We start from the raw sequence: 11,805 nt of genomic DNA on the forward strand, positions 1-11,805 counted from the left end.
GGGACGTCCCAATGGTCAAGAATGACAGGAGCTGTGACCATCAATGAACGAAAGAGAAAATTGGATTTTTGACTTACTGTAAAATCCATTTCTCCAATGTTCATTGACAGACCCAGCACCCACCCCTCTGTGGAGTTATAATTCCCCTTACACTGCTTGTAACAAAACTGAGTGACTATAGTGGGAAGAGGGAGTATACCCCCTGGGACTGCCCATGAGTGTGGCCAGAAGTTTTTTCTGCCTAGTGTCCTACTCCTGTAGGGGGCAGCATAACCCAGTGGTTAAGAATGACAGGAGCTGTGTCCGTCAATGAGCATCAGAGAAATGGATATTCCGGTAAGTCAAAAATCCCATTTTGGTAGATGCTGACAAGCCCTATAATCAGTTTTCCTCTTCTTTTATTACATGAAGAAATAATAACGGTGATTATAGCTAACCTCTGTGCCACATCCCTATAATAACACAAACAAGAAAATTCCCCTAGAGGTTGGGATTTTACCAGCACTGAATCAGAGTACTAAAGTATTAAAAATATTCAAGTTTATTGATACAAAAAGAACAAAACGCAAAAGGGGGGGAGTATTTGGTAATAAAAAGTTCTCACCAAAGGAAAACATACTATAAAAGAATGTACATGGAATATACCAGCGTTGTATAATATCAATACATGCATATACAGATTATGCACTTGAGCAACAGGATTAGCCAACGCGTTACAAAGCATTAGTCGCTTCTTCTTCAGGGGTACACTTTGCACGCATTTGCTATAAATACAAACATCTTAGTAAGTAAAAGTATACAATCAACATGCCAAAATTCATGATATAATATTTCTGAATTACTTACATAATCTGTATTGATAATGCATTCCACATTCACATGTGAGGTAAAAACAAGGTCTCAGAACATCCACCCGTCAAGCTTAAATACAACACCTTATAAAGATTTGAGGCCAAAAATGGCAGCGAGTAACAAGAAAAGGAGGAGAAAGATATTGAAGCCAGATCCGGCATTACAGGACAAATGGGAAGGCGGAGCCTGGAGTTGTGGGAGGGGAGGAGCCGTCTATTTAAGGTTGGGCCCCCCACCTCTTCTGGGCTGCTGCAGGATTCTATGGGCTGGTTTTGTGTCACGCCCACTGTTCAGTTTCTTTCAGTACTCCGTTTCACGAGTTACAGAGCTCCACGAGGACACTTCCGGGTCGGCCAGCAGGCAACAGGCTACAGTAAGTTGCAACATGCTACAGTAAGTACTCGGGTGGAGGCTGCGGCTCGCCGCCCCCCCTTTCTTTCCCCCCTCCACCCAGCCACATGCTTTCCCCTAGCTTTCCCTTGCTGCTGCGTCTCGTACCCGCACTCCAGCACTGGCAGGGGCAGTCCGCGGCCTCCTTTGTGGAGTAGGTGGTGCCGGGGGGATGACGTCATCCCCGGGCTTCAAACCGGGCTCCCCGCACCTTCACTGCTCGGCCATTCGTTTTTCAGCACGTTCACAGGCAGGGTCATCACTATCTCCCCTTCCATTGCCAGGGAAATAAATCTTGCTGAAGCTTCGGCCAACACCAGGTCTGGGGGGAGTTAAAGTCTTCATGTCTGATCCACTTGTCTCCACTTGTTTTACACACAGATCTCCCTGGTCACTCAGCTGCTGCCTTGGGTCATATGCGTCCATGTCCTTTCCCAGAGGTTATACTTTCAGTTTCTCATTACTGCTTGTCCTGTCTTCCCTTTTTGCACATCACAGTTGCCACTGTGGCCATACGGATGGGCCTTTGTTGCTGCTTCTCAAAAAAAATAAAGCACAAATAAAAAAAAACAAAAAAAAACTTTTAAGCAGCCTTCTGTGCCTTTTAATCACTGCACCATTTAGATTGGCACCAGCACTCATCCCTGCATGGTCAGCTTCCTGGCTATGTCACCCTCCTCGCTGACCTGACTCAGTTTTGCATCCTCTGGGAGCTTTACCAAGCCCAGACTTTCATGCTGACAGGAAAAAAAAATTGTTGCCTTACTTGTGTTTTACATGACCAATTGTTTGTTTTGTATGTATCTCAGTTATTTGACGTTCCCCACAGGTACCACATCTCTTTTTAAAGTTCTGGTCGCGTTTCTTATTCATACTTCACCAGAAGTGGCACGGCCACAGAGGCCTTTCACTTGCCTCAGCGGGGGGGGGGGGGGGGGGGCACGCTCTTACCCACTCGTCTGGCTTCCTGCCTGTCGCCCGGGGCCTTGACACATGCAAGGACACGCTTCAACCATGATCCTGGTTCACGTCCTGGTGAAATTCATATATATGGGGGGATGTGGGGGGGTGGGCCAAGTCCGGCTCTCAATATTTCCCTCAGTCGCAGGTTCTAATGGGCACTTCCGCACAGCTCCTCTCGATATGCGTAGGGTTGGCATCCGCAGGTCACGTCAGTTGTTGAGTCAGGGGCTTATGTCATCTCACTTCAGGCATCAACTGTTTTGTTACACCCATATAGATGGCATGCACGGACATTACCAGATGTTCAGCCAAGCCTTTCAGACCCCTCCCAGGTTATCACAGGTATGCTGTCTCACTTGGTCATACTCTTCCATGGTTACCTGGCTTTGGGGTGGGGGGGGGTTAAGTTAGGTAGGTCACTTACAGCTAGCCCAAAACCAACACCCATCCTCACGCAGAGGTTTTCTCCCATCGGCCCAAATCATAGCTAGTGTCTCGGTCGTCCTGCCAGCGTAGTGAGGGTGTCACCTTCCAGAGGCCTACACCCCGCCATTTCATTACTTGGCACAGCGCAGGGCGAACTCATAGACAGCGTCTCTACCTGCCACTAGGTTAGTAGGGCCTCATGTCCCACTCGCAAGTTCTGATCTCCTCCAGGATAAAAAGAAAAAACAATGTTAATAAGGGAGGGTATGCAAGTCAAACGTTTTCATCCGCTTATGCTTCGTGACCTTTACCTTTATGTTTTCCAGGATGTCCCACGCATCAGACATAGGAGATAGCTTCTCCCTACCTAGTCCCCTTGTCGTCCCCGGGTTTCCCACCCTCCCAGGTTGCTGCCCTAGCTGTCTCTCAGAGTGTCGTCGCAGGTACTCTTACCTCCCCGGCCTCTATTGCACACTATATCACGCCAGCACCCACATGGTCCCTCCCAGCGTCAAGAAAGACATCCTGGAGGGCAAGGATGTTAACCTTATGACCCTGTTGTTAGCATCCCAGGACGTCGTAGAAAGACTTATAACTACGGCGACCTTTCCGTGGTACTCAAGGCCAAAGACGCCAGGTTGAACAAGAAATTGTCCATCCCCTAGTTTGTGTTGGCTTTCGGTCTTTATAGGGAAGCGATTTGCTTCAATTTCCGCAACCGAAGGGAGGAATTGGATTTGTACATGCACAAGGTGGTCGATTTGGGGTACAAGTACGGCGGCGCGGCTTTCTATGATTACCATAGTTCTTTTTCAGCCAAGGAGGCCGCCACCTTCGCCCAGTTCAATGTCCAGGCACACTGGGGCCAATTGGACACGGAGTTGTTCTGCTGCCACTTCGCTGGGCTCCCTCCACCGGCCTGCGTCAACTGTGCTTTTTATTCCCATCCCACCATTTGTGTGCCTCTGAATCCAATTCCACCGTCACCAGCGATGTCACCCCTGGTACCAGCAGAGTCGAGCAGAGACAGGCTAGGCAGGCCAATCGTGTTCCTTGGCAAGACGCAGGTTTGCAACAACTTCAATGCAGGAGGTTGCAGTTTCAGCACCTGCAGGTTGTTGCATGTCTGCTCTACCTGCTTCCGGGCGCACGCTAAGACCATGTGCCCCAACCGACTCTTTCCTAAAAAAATGACTAACCGAGTTACACGTTGACACCTTGGCTTTCTTCCTGGAGTCCCACCCTTCCCAAGATTTAGTTAAGTTCCTACTCCAGGTCTTCACAGAAGGGTTTCAGACGGGGTTAGTCGCTCTACTGGCAACCACGGTGGAGTGCAACAATTTGCAATCTGCCTTATCAGACCTTTCCACAGTCAACACCCTGTTACAGTCAGAGGTTGACAAAGGTTTTATGATTGGGCCTTTTGGCAATCAACCTTTTCTTGCCCATTGGGCATCACCACCGGGAAGTGCAACAATAAGAAGCTTGATCATTGACCTTTCGGCTCCTCATTCTGTTATCACGCTTAGCCTCAATTCTCTTATCCCCTGCGAGGAATTTTAGTAATTCCAGTAGTAATTCATTACTTGGATGATTTCCTGACCATGGAAAGTCGCACTTTAATGCCACTCAGTTTAACCAACACCGTAAAGCTTTTCTCCACCTTAGGGGTTCCGGTGACTGCAGCCAAGACCATAGGCCCCACCACCAAGCTGACCTTTTTAGGTATTTGCCTGGATTCAGTCACAATGCAGGCTAGCCTTCCTGCAAACAAGGTTCAGAGAATCAGGGCAGAGGTCGAGTCTTTCCTCCACAGAGGTTCCACGACACGGAAAGATCTCCAGTCTCTCCTCGGTTCTCTGAATTTCGCCATGAAGGTCATTCCCCAAGGCCGCGCTTTCATGTCCCAACTTCTCAGTATGCTCCCGGGCCTTCCCCATGAGGACAGCATTGTCTCACTGGACGGACAGGCCAGGGCAGACTTGTCCATGTGGGGCGAGTTCCTGACCCACTGGAATGACATGAACATGTTCATCCCGCCGTTCACAGACTGCTCTCCAGTGTTATGGACTGATGCTGTGGGCCATTCCGGGTTCGCGGCCATTTGGGGCAACAGATGGTCCAGGGATAGTTGGCTGCCAGAAATTTTAAATCTGCCGTCTTTCAACACCACCTCAGCCCTTTTTGAGATTTACCCCATAGTGGCAGCTGCTAGGGTATGGGGGCACCTTTGGTCGGGCCAAACCGTAAATCGCTTCACCGATAACGTGGCAGCAGGCGACATCATTAACAGGGGACAGTCCTCCTCCCTCACCATTACGAGTCTAGTCAGAAGGCTCACTTGGCTGGCCACCACATTGCATTTCCACTTTGTTTGTGAGCACGTGCCAGGCAGCTGATGCCCTCTCTCGTTCCAATTTACAGGTCTTCTTCCAGACACATCCCACGCCAGAGGAAATCCAGGACGAACCACCGCCGTCCCAGGAACTCATCCTGGATTAGCTATTCTCATGGCCCACAGGAACATGCTAGCCCAGTCAGCTCTTTCACCCAACACCAGACGCTCTTACGCGTGAGCACTGACCATCTTCGTTAGGTTCATCACGGAGTTCAATGTTTTGGACCCGTTGTCTTTGAACACCATTTTGGCGTTCTCTTCTTTTTGCCATTTAAACATGAAACTTGCGCACAGTACGATTAAATTATACCTCTCCGGAGAACCGTTTCATATCATCAACACGTACCCCAGGCACGGTACCATCATGGCGTCAAGTCCCATCAAGAGCATTTTAAAAGGCATCAGTTCTTGGTGATGGAAATATTGTCAATGATCTGGAGGAGGTGTATCGTGTCCTGAACATGCGAGGGCAAACAGATGACAAAGGGCCTAAGGTATTCGTCCACCAACTTGGTCGCATTTTCGGTCAAAGCACCTCGCCCAGATATAATTCGTCTTCCAGGGGGATTGGAAGAATTTTTGTGAATTTTGGGGAATGAATAGAAAGTTGGGACAACAGGAAAACTTGTTCTGATGAAATCCCAAGTTTTCTTGGGGATGGTGCCATTTAAGTATGCCAAATCAACTAGTTCGTAAAATTCCTTGTTGTATTTCTCAATTATACTGGTGGTAATGTGGCGATATCAATTTATATTTCTCAATATTTTGTTACACATCATTAAATATTTAGTATTATCCATCATAACAATATTTCCTCCTTTGTCTGCAGGTTTAATTGCAATCGAGGATTTTTCCAAAAGGTGTCTAAGGGCCTGTTTTCCATTGCACTAAGATTAGTGGTGGGGGGGGGGGGAAGATTTGTAGGTTGTCTAATTCTTTATTTATTAATTTTAGAAATGTTGTGACATTAGTATTTGTATTAAGGGTAGGAAATTTGTCAGATTATAATAAAACAATAAAATCAGCGCAGGTGCTCTATGTTTGGTGAACCATCTAATAAAAGAACAAATCACTTCATATAATAAAAAAACACTTGATATTGTAGAATAGAATCTTAAAAGTGCTGGAAGTGGCAAAAGATAATCAATATTTATAAAGTGCAGAAGTGCATGTGAAGATTTGGTGTTGGTGAACCCAAAATCAAGAGTAGAAAGAAGGTGGTGAAAAAAATAAGTGGCACAAAAATGACTGATAAATTCTTCAAATAATGAAATGAGTATCCTTAAAGGGGATACTCAGTTAGGGCTCTTTCACACGGGCGGTCCGATCAGATCCGCCTGTCAGTTTTTTAGGCGGATCTGATCGGATCCTCCATGCAGCTCTATGGGGCAGCGGGTGTCAGCGGAGACACCTCCGCTGACACCCGCTGCCATCCGCATCCGATCCTGTGCTGAAATCTGGACGGATGGAAACCCTATTTTTCCATCCGTTCAGTAATCGGAGCGGAGCGGATCTGATGAGAGCGGACAAGCGGTCCGCTCTCCTCCGATCCCCCATAGAGGGCAGCGGGTGCTGAGACACCTCCCTCTCCGCTCTGCAAGCGGAGACGGAGCTGTCACCCGCCCGGCTCAGCGGGGATCGCGGATCGATCCCCGCTGAGCAACACGGATCCGCGTGCGGAGGCGGACCGTGTGAAAGAAGCCTAAGTGATCTATACAATGGCTGGGTGTACACAAAACAGTGTCTTCCATAAAACAACACAATGTTAAATGAAAAAAAAAAAAAAAAAACTATAATTCCAAAAAAATGGCAAATGTGCCCTATGAAGAGTGAACTAATGTCGTTCTTCGTGATGCAGTAAAAATTCGTTGATGAAGTGACACAAGTGGTAAAGTTGCCAGAAAGTAAAGCCCAATCACAAAAAAATAAAAGTATGAAAAAAAAAATATTTTAAATAAGAAGTGTAAAAAAAAGCCCTCTGAAGGGCGAACCACTGCCAACTCTTCAAAAAATACTCTTCAAAAAATAAATATCCAAATATATAATGTGACAAGGTGAGTAATTTCAAAGGGTGAATCATGCACTGAAAAGAGTCTGACACAATATATCAATCAAGAAAAAATAGTCCCAATAAAAATTCAATAAAAATTTGAAAAAATAGTTTTTATTGAATTTTTATTGGGACTATTTTTTCTTGATTGATATATTGTGTCAGACTCTTTTCAGTGCATGATTCACCTTTTGAGATTACTCACCTTGTCACATTATATATTTGGATATTTATTTTTTTGAAGAGTATTTTTTTGAAGAGTTGGCAGTGGTTCGCCCTTCAGAGGGCTTTTTTTTACACTTCTTATTTAAAATATTTTTTTTTTCATACTTTTCTTTTTTTGTGATTGGGCTTTACTTTCTGGCAACTTTACCACTTGTGTCACTTCATCAACGAATTTTTACTGCATCACGAAGAGCGGCATTAGTTCACTCTTCATAGGGCACATTTGCCATTTTTTTGGAATTATCGTTTTTTTGTTTTTTTTTTCATTTAACATTGTGTTGTTTTATGGAAGACACTGTTTTGTGTACACCCAGCCATTGTATAGATCACTTACTGAGTATCCCCTTTAAGGATACTCATTTCATTATTTGAAGAATTTATCAGTCATTTTTGTGCCACTTATTTTTTTCACCACCTTCTTTCTACTCTTGATTTTGGGTTCACCAACACCATATCTTCACATGCACTTCTGCACATTATAAATATTGATTATCTTTTGCCACTTCCAGCACTTTTAAGATTTTATTCTACAATATCAAGTGTTTTTTTTTATTATATGAAGTGATTTGTTCTTTTACTTTTTTATTTTTTTTGATTTGTTCTTTTATTAGATGGTTCACCAAACATAGAGCACCTGCGCTGATTTTATTGTTTTATTATTGCTTTTATTGTATGTGGTGACACTACACTATTGGCTGTAGGTCTCTGGTGCTCCATTTTTCTATTAGTTTTCTTCCCCCTGGTTGTCGATCTTTCTTTCTCTTTTGGTAGTGCGCAGGTTCATTCCTATTTTATAAATTTGTCAGATTGTTTCTGAAGTTTCGATTTGTTCAAATACGATTCTTCAGAGGCAACATCAGTGAATGACAAAAGAGATGTGAGGTCAATTTGATCTATCAAGTCTGTGGGATCATTTTCTTCTAAGAGAGATATCAATTGATTCAAAGTATTATCATCTTTAGGGAGATCCATATGTGCATAATTGTGCTTGTGATAAAAGGCCTTAAAATTAAATTTCCCATGCAAACAGTTGTGGATATTTTGTGAATTCAAATTTGTTTAAGTTTTCACTAGGGCAAAAACTCAAACCTTTCAACAAAATGTTAGTTTCGTCTTCTGACAAAATATATGAGGACAGATTAATTATAGAAAAGTCTGTGTTAGGTGGGGGTCCTACCGTAGAACGAGTGTGGAAAAGATTCATGTGTCTGTATGTTGGGAAAGACTGGTTCTCATTGCGTTGGCCATTAGTGTCTCTAAAAAATAAGTGTCAGTGGTAATAGTATCTTCAATGTTAGTGGAGCCTCTGGAATTTGTGGCTTCCACTTCATTGAGTTTACCATGTGTGGAAGGGGAAGGTGTGGCGTGGAGAGATCCAAGGCATGATCTAATGGCTGCAGGAGATAGCAGTCCCGCCGTAGAGATTGGGGATTTTCTCCATGCTGGTTTTTTTGCCCACTTGGTCCGGCAAGGGATCCCCATAGTGTTGACGTTTAGGGGTTTTCCTGTTTGTGAGAAGACTGTGACGGGATAGATGATAAATTCGAAGATGAGTCAGACATATTAGGGTAATGTTCCTTCCTGTTTGCAAATCGATTATTATAATGCTGGTTTTGATTCCATTTATAGGCTTTTTATGATCTTGGAACACATTTTTATCTCGTATAAATTGTTTCTCTTTCTTGATTAAAATATTTTTATTTAAGTTTTTTTTTAATACTTTAGTACTCTGATTCAGTGCCGGTAAAGTCCCAACCTCGAGGGGAATTTTTTTGTTTGTCTTCTTTTATTACATGGGATATCTCACACTGGAGTCAACTCGCTAGATTCTATCAACATCCTAAATGTTGACTGCAGGTGGACTTACATTTTGTTTTTGTTTTTTAATCAAATACAGGAGTTACTCTATAATGCCTGAACTGCGCACTTATTGAGAATTGTTAAACATTCTAGTGATTTTTCCATATCTTCTGCAAAATACATTAATAATGCAATAACATTGTTTTCAACACTAGCATATTGGAAACCTGGACCTCATAGCACAGTGGTTTAACAGACTCCAGAAGACAATCTTGCAAGTGGAAAGAGAACTGATACACGATGAGCTCCAGCAGATATATGTAAAGCTGGAGCCTGCCCTTAGCTTCCTGACTTGGCAGATGCCAGATTTGGATGATTACATTGAAGGAGCCAGAGATATGGTATATAATGTGGACAATCGAGTTCAAAAAGCCAAGCAAAATGTGGAGGTCATGCAGAATCTGATGAGTAAACTACGCGAGAATTATTTTGTTGGCAGCAAGCATGGAAAGAGTCTGGCCGACAAAGACAGGATGGGTAAACAGTATATGATTGCTAAAGATGTGGGTCAAAAGATTCTAACACTTCTCAAGGTACGATCTATGCCAAAATTCAAGTATTAAATAAAATCTATGCAAATTAATTACACATTTTTTTGTTTAAAATAACGTAATTGTTACCACTCTTTAAAATTTTACACTATCCAAATACATCATTTAAGTTTTTTTACATTGATAGCTATAGAGTAGAACTGTGGCCAGGCTATGGACTTTTAAGTGTTTGCATAGTCTTAAAGTAGAACTCCAGGAGAAACCTAACTAGTCTAAAAAAAGGTCCCTCTCCCCTCCTAACACCTATGCTGACTAACCCGTGTAAGAAAGATGTATTTACTCACCTTTGTTCAGCCTGCTCCAGTCCAGCCACATGATCCAGCCCCCTTATGTCAGTCAGCAATGTCTACATGTTAGAGGAGGGAGCGTCGACAACGGATGGGCCATAGGAACCTATAGGTGGATGTCATACTTCCATACTTTACCAGCCGTTGTTGAGTGCTGTCTCCTTTTCGCTTCAGCCACCACTGGCTGACAGAATCATATAACTGGACCAGTGTGGGCTGAAAATAGGTAAGTAAATACAGTATCTTCCAAAGTGAGTACACCCCTCACATTTTTGTAAATATTTAATTTTATCTTTTCAGTAACAACACTGAAGAAATTACACTTTTCTACTGTACAATGTAAAGTAGTGAGTGTACAGCTTGTATAACAGTGTAAATTTGGTGTCCCCTCAAAATAACTCAACACGCAGCCATTAATGTCTAAACCGCTGGCAACAAAAGTGAGTACACCCCTAAGAGAAATTGTTCAAATTGGTCCCAATTAGCCATTTTCCCTCCCCAGTGTCATGTGACTCATTAGTGTTACAAGGTCTCAGGTGTAAATGGGGAGCAAGTGTGTTAAATTTGGTGTTATTGCTCTCACTCTCTCATACTGGTCACTGGAAGTTCAACATGGCACCTCATGGCAAAGATGTCTCTGAGGATCTGAAAAATAGAATTGTTGCTCTACATAAAGATAGCCTAGGCTATAAGAAGATTGCCAAGACCCTGAAACTGAGCTGCTGCACAGTGGCCAAGACCATACAGCGGTTTAACAGGACAGGTTCCACTCAGAACAGGCCTCGCCATGGTCGACCAAAGAAGGTGAGTGCACTAGTGATGTCGCGAACATAAAATTCGCCGTTCGCGAACGGCGAACGCGAACATCGGCGAATGTTCGCGATCCGGCGAACATTGCGAACCGCCATAGACTTTAATAGGCAGGCAAATTTTAAAACACACAGGGACTCTTTCTGGCCACAATAGTGATGGAAAAATTGTTTCAAGGGGACTAACACCTGGACTGTGGCATGCCGGAGGGGGATCCATGGCAAAACTCCCATGGAAAATTACGTAGTTGACGCAGAGTTGGGTTTTATTCCATAAAGGGCATAAATCACCTAACATTCCTAAATTGTTTGGAATAACGTGCTTTAAAACATCCAGTGTGTGTATACGATCAGGTATGATGTTGTATCGATCAGGTAGTGTAAGGGTTACGCCCGCTTCACAGTGACAGACCAAACTCCCCGTTTAACGCACAGCAAACAACCGCAAACAGACCATAACCGACCAAAATGGGACAGGAACTGGGCTTTAAGGGTTAGGGTTAGGTTTAGTGTTAGGGGCTAGGGTTAGGGTTACGGTGAGATACTTAGGGTTAGAGTTAGTAACCCTACCCCTACGCCTCTAACCCTAACCGTCTAACCCTAAGCACTAAAAATAACCCTAACCCTAACCCTAGCCCTAACCCTAATTCTAATTTTTTTTCTGGTTCTGGACATGCTACAGAGCTGAAACTTCACAGGTACACTTTTTAGACCCCCAGACACCGAATCACACAAAAAAAAGTTCTTAAAAATTGTAATTTTTTGTTAGAGAGCCAATTATTGGAAAAATTAAAAAAAAATAAAAATAAAAAATTTCTTTGGATTTAGCATCTGGGGGGGTCTAAAAAGTGTACCTGTGAAGTTTCAGCTCTGTAGCATGTCCGGAACCAGAAAAAAATATGAATTAGGGTTAGGGCTAGGGTTAGGCTTAGGGCTAGGGTTAGGGCTAGGCTTAGGGTTAGGGTTAGGGCTAGGGTTAGGTTTAGGGTTAGGG

General features: G+C 43.6%; 1 protein-coding gene across 1 annotated transcript in view; it reads left to right on the forward strand.

Moving 5' to 3' along the window:
• Positions 1-11,805, forward strand: part of LOC309558730 (dynein axonemal heavy chain 11-like) — a gene marked incomplete at both ends in the record, with an annotated part of 1,130,439 nt that overhangs the window by 148,176 nt on the left and 970,458 nt on the right. The window contains one exon of the mRNA XM_082261779.1: positions 9,320-9,697. Within this exon, the coding sequence (XP_082117905.1) occupies positions 9,320-9,697 (378 nt within the window). The remainder of the gene's footprint in view (positions 1-9,319; positions 9,698-11,805) is intronic.

Source organism: Pelophylax lessonae (assembly GCF_965119305.1).
Source record: "Pelophylax lessonae genome assembly, chromosome: 6".
Classification (NCBI taxonomy): Eukaryota; Metazoa; Chordata; class Amphibia; order Anura; family Ranidae; genus Pelophylax; species Pelophylax lessonae.